Source organism: Macaca thibetana, chromosome 19 (assembly GCF_024542745.1).
Source record: "Macaca thibetana thibetana isolate TM-01 chromosome 19, ASM2454274v1, whole genome shotgun sequence".
NCBI lineage: Eukaryota > Metazoa > Chordata > Mammalia > Primates > Cercopithecidae > Macaca > Macaca thibetana.
In genome coordinates this window covers 25,881,054-25,899,309 of record NC_065596.1, presented here as the reverse complement: position 1 = coordinate 25,899,309, position 18,256 = coordinate 25,881,054, and the positions used below count along the sequence as shown (strand labels likewise).

At 53.8% G+C, this 18,256-nt stretch overlaps 1 protein-coding gene and 1 pseudogene across 2 annotated transcripts in view; both read right to left on the bottom strand.

The window, feature by feature from the left end:
• PPP1R37 (protein phosphatase 1 regulatory subunit 37) overlaps positions 1-18,256 on the bottom strand; it is a 53,922-nt gene that overhangs the window by 7,414 nt on the left and 28,252 nt on the right. For both annotated transcript variants that reach the window (XR_007721752.1, XM_050772107.1), the window contains exon 2: positions 828-925. Coding sequence is in view for 1 of the 2 variants with exons in the window: in XM_050772107.1 (XP_050628064.1) it covers positions 828-925 (98 nt within the window). In the remaining variant the exon portion in view is untranslated. The remainder of the gene's footprint in view (positions 1-827; positions 926-18,256) is intronic.
• Positions 7,962-12,103, bottom strand: LOC126943504 (eukaryotic translation initiation factor 5A-1-like; annotated as a pseudogene).

Here is an 18,256-nt window from a genome sequence, read left to right as displayed (position 1 = left end):
GCACGGTGGGAGAGCCACCTCTGTGGAAATGGAAAACCAGCAGGTAGCTCTCAATAGCCACCTTACCAACGCACAGAAAAGGCCAGGAAATGCCGAGTGGCCAACAACGGGGGTTCCCGAGGAGGGGGCCTTGGGGCAGGAGATAAGAGGTGGATTTGGTTTTTCAGATCTGTAGTATTTTAATTTTTTTTTTTAACCTGAGGATATATGTTATTTCTGTAATTCTGACTTTTATGAATATGCTGGGCGTGGTGGCTCATGCCTGTAACCCTAGCATTTTAGGAGGCCGAGGTGGGCAGATCACCTGAGGTCAGGAGTTCGAGACCAGCCTGGCCAACATGGCGAAACCCCACCTGTACTAAAAATACAAAAAAAATTAGCTGGGCGTGGTGGCGTGCACCTGTAATCCCAGCTACTTGGGAGGCTGAGGCAGGAGAATCGCTTGAGCCCAGGAGGCAGAGGTTGCAGTGAGCCGAGATCGTGCCACTGCATCCAGCCTGGACAACAAAAGCAAGACTCTGTCTCAAAAAAAAAGAAAGAAAGAAATTTTGTAATTCAGACTTACAAGAATCGTATATATGTCTCTTCCCCAGGGAACAGCGTTTCTTTTGGGGCTGACGGATACCTGAATGTCTTACTTTATAGAATTCTGTGCTCTTCATATTTATGAAGAAACTGATTAGTTCTCTAGCTGAGCAGCAGGCTTTCAAACATGTATTCATGATCGCCTGGGGCTGGGGAGTGGGAGGCCCTCTCCTGCTGGGGTGGCTCCACCCTAGGGCCCCCCGACACCCACACTGGATGCACCCACCCCGCCCCTCCTGTACCTGCAGCTGCCTGAGGAGCTTGGGGATCTGCCTGCAGTTCAGCTTCTGGCAGGCCTGCTTGTAGGCGCCGATGACCTCATCCACGGTCACGTTCTGGGCTGCAGGGACAGGGGACCCAGGCCTGTGACTGTCCACACCCCGAGTCCCTCATGGGGCTCCACCCACTCCTGCCCCAAGGCCTCTGCCCCTACTGCCCTCTTCAGCCCTCCCCCAACAACAGGCTGCCTGAGCTCTGTACTCCCTTTCAGGCCCCCGGCTGGCCACTGCCCGAGGTAAGGTGCCCTTGGGCACCCCCACCCCAAGTCAGCACCGCCCTCCACGCCTCACCTTGGCTCTAAGCACCTTCACAGAAATACACAAGGAAGAGCACACAATCTTTCTACACATCAGCCACCTCCCCTACTAGACTGGGAGCCCAGGAGGACAGGACCGGGGCCGTCTTGGTCACCACCACGTCTCCAACACTGTCTCGGTGTTTTGTTTGTTTTTGAGATGGGGTCTCACACTGTCGCTCAGGCTGGAGTAAAGCGGTGAAAACACGGCTCACTGCAGCCTTGACCTCCCAGGCTCAAGCATCCTCCTGACTAGCAGAGACCAAAGGCGTGCACTGTCACGCCCAGGTCATTTTTATTTCTGGTGGGGATGGGGTCTCACTATGTTGCCCAGGCTGGTCTCAAACTCCTGGGCTCCAGCAATCCTTCTGCCTCAGCCTCCCAGAGTGCTGGGATTACAGGTATGAGCCACTGTACTTGGTCCTTGGTTTTTGGGGTTTTTTTTGTGCTTTATTTGGGTGAAAGAACGAATCCTCACTTTAACCCTATAAGGAAACCAAGCTCAGAGAAACAGCCTTGCCCAAGATCACACAGCTGGTATACATGGGAGCCGGGCTTTGAACTCAGCTCTCAACTACAATGCCACGTGCCTCTCAGAATCCCCACTCCCAAAATACTCTCAATAGCTACACAGACCCGTACAGCTATTCAGGGCCCGGCTCCCTGACCCAGGACACAGAAGCAGGTGGAAGGGACAGGCCTTGTCCCGGGTGTTCCCAGGCTAACAGGCAGTGGCTCCCAGCATGAATGAAGGGATGTAGCCCAAACCCAACAGCTGTAGCCCCCGTCCCTGAGAGGCCCACAGCCGCCACCACGCGGAAGCGAGGACTGGGCTTTCCATCTGCACAGACTTGCCTTTTCTGGACATTTGATTAAAATGGAATTGAAGCTGTGTGGCCTTCTGCGGTTGGCTTCCCTTACTGAGCATAATGAGCCCCAGTTTCAGTCCCTTTATACTGCTGAAGAGTAATTATAGGATGTGCTGCGTTTTATTTGCCCATTCACCAGCTGACAAGAATTTGTACTGTTTCCAGTTTTTGGCTATTAGAGCTTGGATTTTACCCCTGGGTGACCAGGGGAGCAGGAAGGAAAGGCTAGGAGCAGAAGAGGGAGAGGTCAGGCCTGAACCATTAGAAAGCCCTTCTTTGGGCCAGCAGATCCTGGGAATGGAGACGACAGGACGGGAAGGGAAGGGGGCCAGGAAGAGGGCTTGCTGGCAGCTTCTTGGGGCCCCCCCCCCGCCCTGCTGCCATTCCCCTGCTGCTGGAGGCAGTGGGAGTCCCCGAGAGCTTCCAGTCCAGTAATATCTCCGTGTGGACACCTCCTCCTGCCACCCTGCTAGGCCAGGGGCTCTGCACCCCTGGTCTCATCAAGCACTGCCCCATTTTCTAGGGGAAGAAACTGAGGTCCAGGTAAAGTATGGTGTCACCCTGGGACCAGGTGGCTGTTCCCGGGCAGAGTCTAACATCAGACCCCGGGACTCCTCTCTGGCCACTATGCTGGGTGGCGATGGGTTGCTGAACTGCGGTGCTAGAGGAAAGAAGCCGACAGAGGTCAGTCCCGGCCTCCCCAGAGGTCAGGCCCGGTTCCTGCCTAGGCACTTCCTCCTCCTTGCGGGTGGAGGCCTGGGAGGAGCTGCAGGTGGTCAGCAGACGGCAGGTGTCCCTCCTGCAGACAGAGAAGGAGCTGTCTGACAAAGGCCCATGTGCTTGCTGACCCTGGAGCTCTAGTGGGGACCGGAGCTGGCCCTGCCTGGGAAGGCAGCCCCCAGGACTCCAGCAGCTACCCCAAGTCATGGACAAGCCCATGCATGCCCCGGTCTTAACCAGTCGGGGTCATGAACTTGAGGGGAGAAACTTATTATCTCTTTATTTTCATGAACGGAACTGAAATTTAGCATTTCCTTCTTATTAACAGAGGCCAAAAAAGAGACAGAGAAAAGAAACAGTGTTTAGCAGACCTTGAGGCTGCCATGAAAAGAAACAACAGATCCTTTCCCATTGCATCAAGTTACAGTAGATTCTGAATGCCCATCACTACTCTGAGACTGAAAGCCTTATGACAGCTGCTGCTACATCCTCTCACTTCACGTGTCAGCGAGGAAAAGCATTCAGCCTGGCATCCTTTGCAATCCTATTTAATGTTCCGCCTTAAAAATCATCATCCTGGGCCGGGCATGGTGGCTCACGTCTGTAATCCCAGCACTTTGGAAGGCTGAGGTGGACGGATCACTTAAGGTCAGGATTTCAAGACCAGCTGGGAAACACGGCGAAACCTGGCCTCTACTAAAAATACAAACATTAGCTGGGTGTGGTAGCACGCTCCTGTAGTCTCAGTTACTCGGGTGGCTGAGGCAGAAGAATCGCTTGAACCTGGGAGACGGAGGTTGCTGTGAGCCAAGATCACGCCATTGCACTCTAGCCTGGGTGACAAGAGCCAAACTCCGTCTCAAAAAAAAAAAAAAAAAAAAAAAAGGAAATGCAAATTGGAGGAACCATCAGAAGCATAAGAAGAATTCGCATGACATACACAGCACTGCTGCCCACGGACTCTGCCAGGCGCTTCATCCAGGAGCGAGCGCATCGACTCTGTGAAGCCAGGAGTCATGCCAGGCCCACCCTAAGCTGTCCTGTGTGGCGGCTGAAGCCAGGGTTAAAGTCCTAGCCCCTGGCTCGGGAGCTCTGGATACACTCTCTCAACTCTCCACATTTCAGCTTCCTCAAGCTTTAAATGGGGAAGGGAAGAGTAGCTGTTTTACAGCGGGGGTGGACTAACAGAACTAAATCATTTGTGGAGAAAGTCCGGACCAGCCTAGCACTGCAAATGCTTAGTAGCGGCTCATGTCACAGCATTGCCAGCGTCCAGGATCAGGCTGGGGGTGGGCACTGCTGGGGCGAGGAGGCTGGCCCAGAGCTGGCTGTGGCATCAGGCTAGATACCACCATAACCCCTGACACAATGGCAGCCGGTCTCATGCACATAAAGTGCTTGAGGTGGCACCTCTTTTTTTTTTGAGACTGTTTTGCTGTCACCCAGGCTGGAGTGCGGTGGCACGATCTCAAGCCACTGCAACCTCTGCCTCCCTAGTTCAAGCGATTCTCCTGCCTTAGCCTCCCGAGTAGCTGGGATTACAGGCACGTGCCACCACACCCGGCTAATTTTTGTAATTTTAGTAGAGATGGGGTTTCCTCATGTTGGTCAGGCTGGTCTTGAACTCCTGACCTCGTGATCCACCAGCTTCAGTCTCCCAAAGTGCTGGGATTACAGGTGTGAGCCACTGCAGCTGGCCAAGATGGCGCCTGTTCTTTGTACCAAGAGCCTCTGGGTGAGCCTGAGGCCCAGTTTCTAGGCTGGCAACCTTCACTCCCCACACAGCAATCAGACCACACCTTCAGCTGGGCACCTACAGGGTCTGGAACCAGGCCCGGCCTTGCAGGAGTCACCACCAGAGCCAGAGCCTGAGGAGGTCACATCCGCCCAAGTGCTTACAGAAGTGCAGTAGAAATGCACTTCTACTAAAAATACAAAAATTAGCCGGACGTGGTGGCGAGCTCCTGTAGTTCCACCTACTCAGGAGGCTGAGGCACTGTCAAGTAGAACCGCTTGAGCCTGGGAGGTGAAGGATGCGGTGAGCCAAGATCGTGCCGCTGTACTCCAGCCTGGGCGACAGAGTGACTCTGTCTAAAAAAAAAAAAGGAATGAACACACCAAAACTAAGATTTTACAAATACCATTGCTTAGAAATAAGGCTAAATATATCCAAATAAAAAAGAAACCAATCTATTAATAAGAAAAAAGAAAGAGCAGCATGGGCAGATCAGAATGTCACACCGACACAGTACTCACACCCGCCAGGCCCATCCCCAGCACTTCCAATGCCAATAAACACAGCTTCAATTCCCTGATCAGCGCCATGACGGGAGTATTAGTGCCCTCCCACTTTAGAGAGGAGACAGGGCATGTGGCTCACGCCTGCAATCCCAGCACGATGTGAGGCCCAGAGAGGAGGATTGCTTGAGGCCAAGAGTTTGAGACCGGCCGGCCTTGCCAACAAAGCCAGTCTCTACCAAATAATTTCAGGAAAAAAAAAAAAAAAAACGAGAGAGGAGAAAACTGCGGCATGGGCAGAGTGTGATGACTTGTCCAAGGCTGCATGGAGAGCGGCTGGCTGGCCCAGGACGAGCCCTACACACACCTGTCCATTTAAAATGGTGTGAGGAGGTGGCTGAAAAGAAAGCGGCAGCGTGACACTTCATGAGCAGGTGTGGGTCAAAATAACTGACTCTGGCGTACTGAGCACTAACCACATGAGACGTGCTATCCGGGGCATTTCACACCCAGTTCGTCAGTATCTGCACTCAATGTGGACTCAAGCGGGGAGGTGATAGGCCCACCAGGTCTGACCACAGGGCCAGCTTGGACCCACCAGACTACGCCATGTCACAGCCCACATGACCCCATGATGGGCATGGAAAAGGTCATGCGATGCCCACTGTCTCAATTAAGGCGGCAGGAAGCAGGTGATCTTTGTCAGTCACGGTCTCCAGGCAAAGTGACTGAAGTCTCATAAAGGGGTGCGTCCCCAGGATCCAGGGGAGCACAGCCACAGGACCCCCATTCCACGGGCAGGGCCAAACAGCCATGGCAGGACTGCAGTTCTTGCAAAGGCCCGGGCTGGAACTCAGAGCCAGGTTCCAAACGGAAGGGCTGCGCAATGGTTAGGGCACAGCTGTGGCCCTCAGGGATGGGGCTGGGATCTTTGCTGTCTCTCTCACACACTCAGTGACCTTAGGCAGGCTTCACAGCATCTCATAGGTCCCACCTGAGATAGTGTCTTGCAATATGGTTAAGAACATGAGTTGCCGGGCGCGGTGGCTCACGCCTGTAATCCCAGCACTTTGGGAGGCCGAGGCGGGCGGATCACAAGGTCAGGAGATCGAGACCACGGTGAAACCCCGTCTCTACTAAAAATACAAAAAATTAGCCGGGCGCGGTTGTGGGCGCCTGTAGTCCCAGCTACTCGGGAGGCTGAGGCAGGAGAATGGCGTGAACCCGGGAGGCGGAGCTTGCAGTGAGCCGAGATCGCGCCACTGCACTCCAGCCTGGGCGACAGAGCGAGACTCCGTCTCAAAAAAAAAAAAAAAAAAAAAAAAAATTTAAAAAAAAAAGAACATGAGTTCTGGGCCGGGCGCGGTGGCTCACGCCTGTAATCCCAGCACTCTGGGAGGCCGAGGAGGGCAGATCATCTGAGGCCAGGAGGTCAAGACGAGCCTGGCCAACATGGTGAAACCCCGTCTCTACTAAAAATACAAAAATTAGCTGGGTGTTGTGGCGCATGCCTATAACCCCAGCTACTCGGGAGGCTGAGGCGAGAGGATCACTTGAAACCAGGAGTTTGAGACCAGCCTGAGCAACAAAGTGAGACTCTGTCTCTACAAAACAAACAAAAAATACAAAAATTAGCATGTGCCTGTGGTCGCAGTGACTTGGGAGGCTGAGGTGGGAGGATAGCTTGAGCCTGGGAGTTTGAGGCTGCAGTGAGTTGTGATTGTGTCATTGTACTCCAGCCTGGGCAATACAGGGAGACTCTGTCTCTTAAAAAAAAAAAAAAAAAAAAAAAAAAAAAAAACATGTAAGTGCTCTTTAGCTTTTACATTCCTGTTGTTTCTCCAGCATGCAGTAAATCCACCATGTGCACACGTGTATGTGGGGTGGGCATGTATATGAGTGTGGGTCTCAAGGTCAGGGCTCAGATGCATTTGCTCAAGTCCGAGGCTCTGAAGGCCTGTTAAGCAGGGACCAGAATTCAAGTGGATGTCAGAGAGGAGGAGAGGTATGTTCAGAACACATGTGTTTGGGTGTGTGTGTATTCTCTTTTTTTTTTTTCTGAGACAGAGTCTTGCTCTGTCGCCCAGGCTGGAGTGCAGTGGCGTGATCTCGGCTCACTGCAAGCTTCGCCTCCCGGGTTTACGCCATTCTCCTGCCTCAGCCTCCCAAGTAGCTGGGACTGCAGGCGCCCGCCGCCACACCCGGCTAATTTTTTTTTGTATTTTTAGTAGAGACGGGGTTTCACTGTGTTAGCCAAGATGTTCTTGATCTCCTGACCTCGTGATCTGCCCACCTCGGCCTCCCAAAGTGCTGGGATGACAGGTGTGAGCCACCGCGCCCGGTCATGTGTGTGTATTTTCTACAAAGCAAGCGTGTGTTGGGGATGGATCTGCAGAGGTAATGGCTTGGAATAAGAAGACCTGAGTTCCATCCCTGGCCTGCCAAGGCTATGATAAACGATCACAAAAACCTCTTTCTTTCCCTCCCTGAAAGGGATACCTGTGGGGTCGCAGGCAACAAGGGCCGTGAGCCCGTGAGCGCATCATGAAGTAGTGGCACCAGTGTCACAGTGCTGGCTTAGTCAGCAGGAGACACAAATGGGGAAAAAGATGATGGTAGTGGTGATGGTGGCAGCTGCTTCCCGGTATCAGAAACTTACTCTGTGTAATGCATAGTGCTAAGCACTTTCTTTCTTTCTTTCTTTTTTTTTTTTTTTTGAGACGGAGTCTCACTCTGTTGCCCAGGCTGGAGTGCAGTGACAACGATGGGTTCACGCCATTCTCCTGCCTCAGCCTCCCAAGTAGCTGGGACTACAGGCGCCCGCCACCACGCCCGGCTAATCTTCTTGTACTTTTAGTAGAGACGGGGTTTCACCGTGTTAGCCAGGATGGTCTTGATCTCCTGACCACCGTGTTAGCCTGGATGGTCTCAGCCTCCCATAGTGCTGGGATTACAGGTGTGAGCCACCGTGCCTGGCCTCTTTTTCTTTTTAAACAGTCAAGGTCTTGCTATATTGCCCAGGCTGGTCTTGAACTCCCAGCCTCCAGCAATCCTTCCACCTCAGCCTCCCAAAGTGCTGGAATTACAGGCCTGAGCTGCCTCACCTGCTCCCAAGTACTTCCCACGCACAATTTCACTTGGCCAGAGCAGCACCCCTATGATGCTGGCATAACTAGACCTCCATCTTATCAGGGAAGCAATCTGGGAGAAGAAAAGACACCTGCCCAAGTCATGGAGCCTGGAAGTGGCAGGACTGGAACACACCCCAGGACTGTCTTGCTCTGAAACCAGAGCACAGCTTAACTCTCGGCTCCCTTGTCTGGCCTGAGGAGGAGGAAGGGCCGGAGTGGAGGCGGGGTGTGGGGAGCCCTGGGTGGGATGGTGAAAGGCATGAGCTCCAGGGAGAGACACTGGTGTGCAGCAGCTGGTGGGCAGGGCCTTGCTGCCGCAGGGATGGGGCTCTGCCGCTCGCCCAGCAGGTGGTAGCCAGCTCCCCAGGGAGAGGGTGAAGGTCAAACAGAGCTTATCTCCCTCTCCGCCGGCTGTGGCCCTCACAAAGGGACAGGGAGAAACCTGATGCCAGGCATCAGGTGACAGGCAGAGAGATGTCTGGCATTTGCACACAGGTACAATGGTACCCACGAGATGCAAGGACAGGTTGGGCATCAGGGGGCGGTGATGACTCACACCATCCGTGCCAGCCTGGAGCAGGGCGGGGGAAACAGACACAGTCATCCAAGTGGGAGTCAAAACACCAGGAAGCAACGCTGTGCGGGGCCGGGGACACGGTGGGAGGGCGTCAGCTCTCAGAGGAGGGATGGGGAGGGAGGACGTCCAGACAAGCCTGAAGGAGGAGTATTTAGGGCTGCTCCCTAACGACCATGCTGACCTCTGGCTGGAGACGACCTTCCCATGTCCCGGTGTCCACCACATGAAATTGGGATGTCTGTGAGCTGGGTTCACAGAGCACCAGAGTCAGGAGGTCCTAGCTAGGGCCCAGGGGCCCAGATTTTAACAGGCCCCCATATGACTGTGATGGCAACCAGCCTCAGAATAACCATGCTTTGCAATGCAGGTGTTACTTTGCTATTTTGGAATGAACAGAAAGGAGCCAAGGGTGAGCTGGCCTTGAAAGGAGTGTTCCCAGAGGCTCAACCGGGCTCAGGTCTGGGTCTTCATTCAGGAGTCCCTGTGCAAACCCCGCAGCAGGCAGCAACCACTGGGGCAGGCTTAAGTGTGGCAGTGGGAGCAGGCCCGGCACCAATGCACACTGGGAGGGGAGCACTGGGGATGACACGGGATGGCGACCCAGTAGACCCTGGTGAGGACTTCACTCATTCTGCGGGAGACCGGAGCCACTGGGGGCGGGGGTCAGAGCAGCGACAGGATGGATTCGGGCTCATGGGAGGCTTGTTTTCTGCAGGAGTAGGGTACCCTGCAGTACTCACGGGGAGGGGCCTGGTCGTGCACGTGGGCAACCAGGAATGACACACCAGATTTCCTGTAAGTGCTCTTCCATCTTGGATGGTGACAGCCTCACCTGTCCCTGGATTTTGGCGGCTGAGCCCCTGCTAGTGCTCCAGTTCCAAGAGGGGTTGTGGGACACACGCGAGTCAATGCCCGCAGCCCAGGCACTGACACCCTGCTGGTTAGGTCCTGTGCTGCCCGGACCCCACAGAAGCCCCCGAGCGACCCCAAGAGACATCCTTTTACTATCCCCTTTTCAGAGTCAAGGCTCACAGAGGCAGGAGTACAGACTAAAAGGCCCAGGTCTGCCTCAACTTTATTATTGTTTTTCTCCATATTAAACTTGTAGTTTTATTCAGGTTTGATTTTAACAAATGTGTTGGGGAGAGAGACTGCAGGGAAGGGTAAAGCCCATGGGGGCAGGACCCCTCCCCTCTCTTCCTCTTCCCTCCCCATCTTAGGTAGGGCAGGGGGCTGGCTCCAGTCTGTGGGGATGGTGCTTAGGGTAAAGGGCCATGGCGAATAGGGGACCAGACCAGGGATGAGTGGGGAGGGCACAAGGACCATGTGCCAGAATCCACCACTTTCTGATTCCAGGTTGAATTTAAAAAAATAAGTAAGGCTGGGTGCAGTGGCTCACACCTGTAATCTCAGTACTTTGGGAGGCCGAGGCAGGCGGATCACCTGAGGTTAGGAGTTCAAGACCAGCCTGGCCAACATGGTGAAACCCTGTCTCTACTAAAAATACAAAAATTAGCCTGGCATGTTGGCGCGTGCCTGTAATCCCAGCTACTCCGGAGGCTGAGGCAGGAGAATCGCTTGAACCCGGGAGGTGGAGGTTGCAGTAAGCTGAGATGGTGTCACTGCACTCTAGCTTAGGCAACAGAGTGAGACTCTGTCTCAAAATAAATAAATAGACCACAAGCATCACCCACCTTCTCCCCTGACCAGGGCTGTAGTGCAAGCAGGGAAAAGGATGGCAGCTTCACCAAGGCCATGGCTTTGCTAGTACCTGGCCAAAGGAGCTAGACGAAGGGCAGGGGCTCCCCGACAGATTGAGGGGGTGGGAAAAACCAAACTAAAACATCAAACATATTGTGTAGGAGGAGTCCAGCCTAGGGAAGGCCAGGGGAGGGGCCTCTGCAGGCTCGGAGGATCACTGCTGCCACCGCCGCCAGTCACCCTGGGAGCCAGTTCTTTTGCCATGGCCTTGACTGCAACAGCTGCCTCCTATGTCATGGCAGACAGCACGGTGATCAGGGGCCCTTCTCCACAGTTGTACTTTTGCTCGATCTCCTTGCCAAGGTCTCCTCAGGCAGAAGAAGGTCCTCTTGCACCTCCCTGATGTCCTGGAGCAGTGAGGGGTACCCACCCTGGATGCCAATCAGCTGGAAGTCATTCCTTTTGATGTTGGGGACATCCACATTATAAGTTGATAGGCAATTATCTTTATATTTCTTCCTAGTAAAGATGTCAGTGACAACCAGCTGGACCTTGGCATGGCTGTGCTCGCCAGTCTTACAAGTAGACATCTCGACCATCTTACAAGTAAGGCCAGCCTTTGAGCACCACGAAGCCATTGTTACATAATGCTGAGCACCGCATTGGGAAGGAGGCCGAGGCCCCTGCCTCTCTTGTCTCGAAGTCCAAATCATCTGCCATTTTAAGAGGCTTCAATTCCAACTCTCGCAAACACACTGACTCAACCCTGTCTTCTTGCTGCCTCTGGGCCTTCTGCTGCCGCTGCCTCTACCACCTTGCCTTGACTTTAAACACAGCTGCAGGCATCACACTATCTTGCTTAAATGATCAGACTAGGCTCTGCAGCAACTATCAACTCTGCCTTGTAGCATGAAAAGAGTAACAGACAGTATATAAACAAATGAGCCTGGACATGTGCAAATAAAACTTTATTTACAAACTCTGTCCGCTGGCCTAGGCTGTGGCTGCTGTGGACTGTTAGCTAAGCTCCATCAGAGATCCTTCTGGAAGGACATACAATAAACTAGGTGGATGCTTTTAGGAAGGCAAAGCTGAAGGAGGACAGGGAGAGAAACTTACTTCTCTCTATATACCTTTTTAAAAATGTTTAATTTTATTGATACATAATTATTATACATATTTATGGGGTATATGTGGTATTTCGATAAATGCATACAAGGATTGAGTCAGGGTAATTATCATATCACCTCAAACATTTATCTTTTTTTTTTTTTTTTTTTTGAGATGGAGTCTTGCTCTGTTGCCCAGACTGGAGGGTAGTGGCATGATCTTGGCTCACTGCAACCTCCGCCTCCCGGGTTCAAGGGATTCTCCTGCCTCAGCCTCCCTAGTAGCTGGGACTACAGGCGCGCACCACCACACCCGGCTAATTTTTGTACTTTTAATAGAGACAGGGTTTCGCCGTGTTAGCCAGGATGGTCTCAATCTCCTGACCTCATGACCTGTTCGCCTCGGCCTCCCACAGTGCTGGGATTACAGGCGTTAGCCACCACACCCAGCCCAAACATTTATCATTTCTTTTTTTTTTTTTGAGACGGAGTCTCGCTGTGTCTCCCAGGCTGGAGTGCAGTGGCGTGATCTCGGCTCACTGCAAGCTCCGCCTCCCGGGTTCACGCCATTCTCCTGCCTCAGCCTCCCAAGTAGCTGAGACTACAGGCGCCTGCCACCACGCCTGGCTAGGTTTTTTTTTTTGTATTTTTAGTAGAGACGGGGTTTCACCACGTTAGCCAGGATAGTCTCGATCTCCTGACCTCGTGATCCACCCGCCTCGGCCTCCCAAAGTGCTGGGATTACAGGCTTGAGCCACTGCGCCCGGCCTATCATTTCTTTACGTTGAATCTCTGTCCACCTTTTCACATCTTTTGAATACTGAGGCACATACACGTCTAGTCATAAGCCGCATAAAGCCATTTCAGTCAATGATGGACTGCGTATGCAGGCGGTGGTCCCATAAGATTTCCCACTATATGTTTACCGTCCGTTGTCTATGTTCATATACACAAATACCTACACTGTGTTACAGTTGCCGAGGGTACTCAGCACAGCCACGTGCTATGCAGGTGTGGAGCCCAGGAGCACTAGGCTATTCCAGGTAGCCCAGGTGTGCAGTAGGCTATGCCACCTAAGTTTTTTTGTTTGTTTTTTGAGACGTAGTTTGGCTCTTCTTGCCCAGGCTGGAGTATAATAGCATGATTTTGGCTCAATGCAACCCTCCGCCTCCCCGTTTCAAATGATTCTCCTTCTGCCTCAGCCTCCCGAGTAGCTGAGATTACAGATGCCCACCACTACACCTGGCTAACTTTGTATTTTTAGTAGAGATGGGGTTTCATCATGTTGGTCAGGCTGGTCTTGAACTCCCGACCTCAGGTGATTCCGCCCGCCTCGGCCTCCCAAAGTGCTGGGATTACAGGTGTGAGCCACCGGGCCTGGCCTATGCCACCTAGGTTTGTGTAAGTCCACTAGGATGTTCACACAACCATGCAATCACCTAATGACGCAGTTCTCGGAATGTGTCGTCATTAAGTGATATAGGACCATATTACTACACAGCTCACACGTTAAGGTGAGAGAAACCAACATCACCAGCCCCTGCGCAGCCTGGCCACAGGCTGTGCTCCTAGTGCCTGTGCTAACTCAGAAGGCTGCCATTCCTGAGGCTTCCAGCAGATAATCAGATACTCAATAGGACTTGGTCACCGCTACATGCACAGGGATGGGCAGGGTGGGGAGAGAAGCTAGGAAGAACCTGGCTTCAAGCCTGGGTGACTGGGAAGCTGGTGGGGTCCCAAGCCAGGAAATACCGCAACACGTGGAAATAGACAGAGATGTTCTTTTCTTCTGACAGCACGCAGGCAAATGTTATTTACAAAATTTCAAGAGAGAAGAAACACTTATTGTGGTATTTTCCAGAATTCTCAAGCCACGGAGGTAGGGCAAGGGTGCAGTAAAGTCACACCTGGAAACCAGGTCTGAGCTCTTGTTCACAACAATAAATAACCACCAACATGGCAGAGCCCCATTCCGCCACAGCGCGGGGGACTTGAAGCCAGGTGCCTGGGTTCCGATCCCTGCTCCGTCGCCAACAGCACAGAGCGGTGACCGCCCTGGGCCTCCCCGCTGCATCAACAGCACCTTCCCAAGGAGGGCTTGGTGAGCTCACCCAGTCTGGCACTCAGCACCACAGGGCGCACAGGAAGGGCCCCTGTCCCCAACCCCCCCAGAACCGTGTGTTACAGTTGCTGCCACCACTCTGTGCCTGCCACATGCACCTACCCCACAAGGGGGCACCATCACCATCGTTCCACCTCACAGGCTCTGCAGGGAAGGTCCCAGCTGGGAGTCTCATGGCAGGTGGGTGACCGGCCCATGTGGGACAGCATCTCCAGGAGCAGCCTGGGAACCTGGTGCTGGGCCTCTCTGCAGGACTCTCCATGCTTGTCTGAGCCCCCATGACTTGAGCACCATCCTCCCCTATCCGGGTGGTTGGGCTGCACACCCGCGGGCAGGAGGCTGGGGCGCGGGGGTTGTGGGCCACCTGCCCTGAAGCCTGCACACTTGCGGCAGCCCCACAGGGAGAGATTTCAGGTCAAGTGAGAAACTCATCCTACAGGGAGCTCTGCCTTGGCGTGGGGTCTGGGAAAGGACGAAGTGGTCTGAGGCCAGAATGGCCCACTTCTCTTCCTATCTTCCCCTGGGTGGGCCAGCTTTGGTCACCCAATCTCTCTCACCCCAGGACTCTGGGCAGGCCTCTTCACATTACCTTGACTTCCCGCTGTCCTCCCCAAAGGTCCTACGAGTGGATACGAGTGGATAGGTGCCCTGTCCCCAACCTCTGTTACAGTGATTGGTCAGGGACAGGAAGGTTACAGAGCCAGCCACAGCCGGTCCTAAGGCCTGAGATGGAACTCTCAGGAGAGAGGAGCTCTCTTCCCGCTAGGGTGGTTAAGACTGCATCCCATTTCTAGAGCTACTGGCAGCCATTCCTGCACCCGTCAGGAGGGAACAGCCTCCCGAGAATGAAGCCAGCTCAGAGGAAAGCCAAGCTCAGATATTTTTTTTAGATGGAGTCTTGCTCTGTTGCCAGGCTGGAGTGCAGTGGTGTGATCTTGGCTCACTGCAACCTCTGCCTCCTGGGTTCAAGCAATTCTCCTGCCTTAGCCTCCTGAGTAGCTGGGACTATAGGCGCGTGCTACCACGCCCAGCTAATTTTTATATTTTTAGTAGAGATGGGGTTTCACCATGTTAGCCAGGATGGTCTCCATCTCTTGACCTCATCATCCACCCGCCTCGGCCTCCCAAAGTGCTGGGATTACAGGCGTGAGCCACTGTGCCTGGCCAAGCTCAGAGATTAAAGAGATATCGTCTGATAAAGAGATATTGTGCCTGATGCCACACTATTCAGGACCCTTCAGATCCATAAGTCAACAGATCTTTGCTTTTTGCTTCAACCATTCTGTGTCAGGCTTCGAATTTAGGAGAATTCCAGGCTTCCAATTTAGGAGAATTCCGTCTTGCCTCTCATCTGGTAAACATTTCCCAAAACCTATATTTTTGGGGGTCCCCATCTGTCGCCCAGGTGGGAGTTCAGCGGCGCAATCATAGCTCACTGCAGCCTTGCACTCCTGGGCTCAAGTGGTCCTCCCACTTCAACCTCCAAAGTAGCTGGGACTACAGGCACACCCTACCATGCTTGGCTAGTTTTCCTTTTTTTATGTAGAGACCGGGTCTCACTATGTTGTACAGGTTGGTCTTGAACTCCTGGGCTCAGGTGATCCTCCTGCCCCAGCCTCCCAAAATGTTGGGATTACAGGTGTGAGTCACCAAGCCCAGCACCCAAAACCTACTCAGGCCAAGCTCTGTGCTGGCACTGGGGAGACAGGGATGGCTCTGAACTGGTCCCTGCCCTCCAGGGGTTCTTGTCTGGTGGGGAAGGAGCACACAGATGATGCGTGAGAGTGAGGAGGGGGCTGTGCACGCACTAGACTGAGCAAAGGCCAGGCAGACAGGTAGAGTCAGGTCTCAGGGGCCACCTTTCAGCCTTGTCAAAAATCTGGACCTCTCTTGGGAGGATTTCTAGGATCACTGGGGGAAAAAAAAGAAAAGAAAAATAGAAAAATCTGGACCTCTCCACTCACGGGGCATTGTGCTCTGGCCACATCCCAAATTCTTCCCTTCCCCAGAGGGCCTAGTGCTTCCCAGCACCTCACATTCTCCCTCCCCTTTACATATTACATGGTACATGCTCTCATTGCTTACTACTTCAATTCTCAGCTTAGGGGTGCCTTCTCCAGGAAGCCCTCCCTGACCCCCACGGTAGGACAGGCCCCACTCTCTGGCCTCCCCACCTCAGCCCCATCCCCTCTGAGTTGTCACCATCTGGAGACCTGTGTGTCTCCCCCACTGGACTATGAGCCCTAGGAAGACAGTATGGGGTAGTCTGTGGTCCACACTGTTTCCCCAACATTGCCCCACATGGGGCCAGGCACAGAGAAGGTGAGTGAGCAGACAGGGGAAAAGCTCACATCTGGCCGCTGCAGCAGACCCTGAAGGTAGATGGGGATGTTCTGGCCAGGAAGGGCCCGGTCTGCTCCATGCTTAGGAAGATTACTGCAGGGACTTGGCCCAGTGAACAAGGAAGCCTGCAGGCAGGGGAGAGGGATGCCAGGGCCTCGAAGCTGCAAGAAGCTACTCATGTAGTGAAATACACTCTAAAATTCTAAAACATGCCCTAAAGCAACCCCTGCACAGAATGGTGCGAGCAGCTCTTTATTGAACCCCTTCCCTACCAGGCACTCTGCCAAACACCCGATTACTGCATTTAATCCGCATCATAATCCTGAAGAGTAGAATTTCCAGCCTCTACCACGCTACAGACGCGATGGTCTTCTCAGGTCACACCTCTGGGAGCGGACAGAGGGAGGCTTGAACCAGAGCTGTCTCTGTCCTGCATCAGCTCCCTGAAGCTCTCAGGCCCCTGGCTTCAAACCGGACAGACAGGTTGTGGGGAACTAGAAATGCAGCCTTCTCAAGAACTTCAAGACAAGGAGGCTGCCAGAGACTGTCTTTCTCTGTTGGGTTGCCAGGATGTGGAGAGCAGGTCCTACCCTCAGTAGAGATGCCCTCATAGGTTTCTTCCTGGTGCCTATAGGAAGACCCAGCCGCCAGAGGCCCTTCACAGGTGCCAGTGCTGGGTGGGAGAGGTATGGACACCTGGCCCAGCCTGGGGTGCACCCACCCCTGGGACAGCCCCCCAAATGCCTCCAATAGGCAGTGACCCAATCCCCCACAAGCCAGCTCTGTCCCAGAGCCTTCTGCACAATCAGCGAGACAAATCCAGGGGCAGTGGCAGAACAGCATCAAGGCTATGATGGAGGGAGGGAGGGAGGGAGGGAGGGGACACGGAAGCAGGGAGGATGGCCAGGCTGGGATCAGCTGCCTCCATCTGGAAAAGTCTCAGAGATGGCAAAGATGCAAAAGGCATCCCTGGCAAAGAGAACTTTGTGAAGAAAGTGCAGGTGCAGGAGGCTGCCTGATGCATCTGGCAGTGAGTTGCACAGATCAGGACCTGGAGTGTGAGACAAGAGGGGTCAGCAAGGAGACTGGAGGGGTCGGGGTCCTGCTTATGGAGCACGGGAGGCAAAGTGTACACATGGGAGAGCTGCATGGCCAGACCTCACTTGGGGGCGCTGGGGAGGGGCTGCTGTAGTCATTGAGGTCCTGATCCTTGCCAGTGGCAGAACCATCTGAACACAGTGCCCCAGGGCCTTTGCACCTGTTACCCCCTGCCCCTGACCACCCCTCTTCCTCACATCCCAATGGCTCCTTCCCTCCTTGCCTGCAGGTCTACACTCTCAAGTCACCTCCTCAAAGGCCTTCCCTGGTCACCCTCCAAAAAGTCAGCCCCTTTATCACTGTGAATCCCTGCTTCCTTCTCTAGGTGGCACTTCTTATGACCTAGCAGGAAGCGCAGTAATCTGTGCATTTATGCTATAATGAGGGGAGAACTCTTACCCCTTTTGTTCACTGAAATATCCCCAGAAAGGACTTCACTGGGCACACAGTAAGTGCTCAATAAATATATGTTGACTGAAGCAACACGAAGGTGGGGCTGGGGTGGGTCTCTGGAGTCAGCACAGGTGTGAGTCCCCAACTCAGACAGGGCCAGCTGGGTGAACTCAGGGAAGGTCCCTTCTTGTCTATGGCAGGATGTTGGGTATCCTGCACTCAGGAAGTGAAGGGATGCATGTGATGAGGTCATCAACCGATGTGCTCAGCCCAGAGCCAGCCTGGGGCAAATGCCTTCTACACACCTTCACTGGGTGTCCAGTTGCTTCCTGCGCTCCCACAATGCCACAGCCTCAGTTGGGGAGCAGGGGAGGGACAGAACCACACAAGGCCTCCTGGGGCCTGAAATAGGGAGGAGGAGGCAGAAAAGCACCCACAGAGCTTTCTGTGGGAGCCCCACGCCCTCAAGGCCTCGCTACCTCTGCGGATACGCTGCTGCACAGTCTCTGTCCCTGCAAAACCACACGTCTACGCTGCCCACGTGGAGACCATCCTCACTCCCGCCTCCAAGCCCTTCCCCAGGCTGCTCCACCCAGAATCAGTCTGATCAGTCATGTAAGTCCAATGCAGCGGGCTTCCCAAGGGCAGGCATTTCTCAGGGGAGTATCTTTACTGAAGGGGGCCCCAGGGCAGGCTGATGTGCTCAAACCCAGATCTCTAAGTCCAATCCTGTAGCAACCACAGAATGACGCCTGTGGAGGCCCCGGCACCCTACTGCAGGCATCCAGAGGCCCCT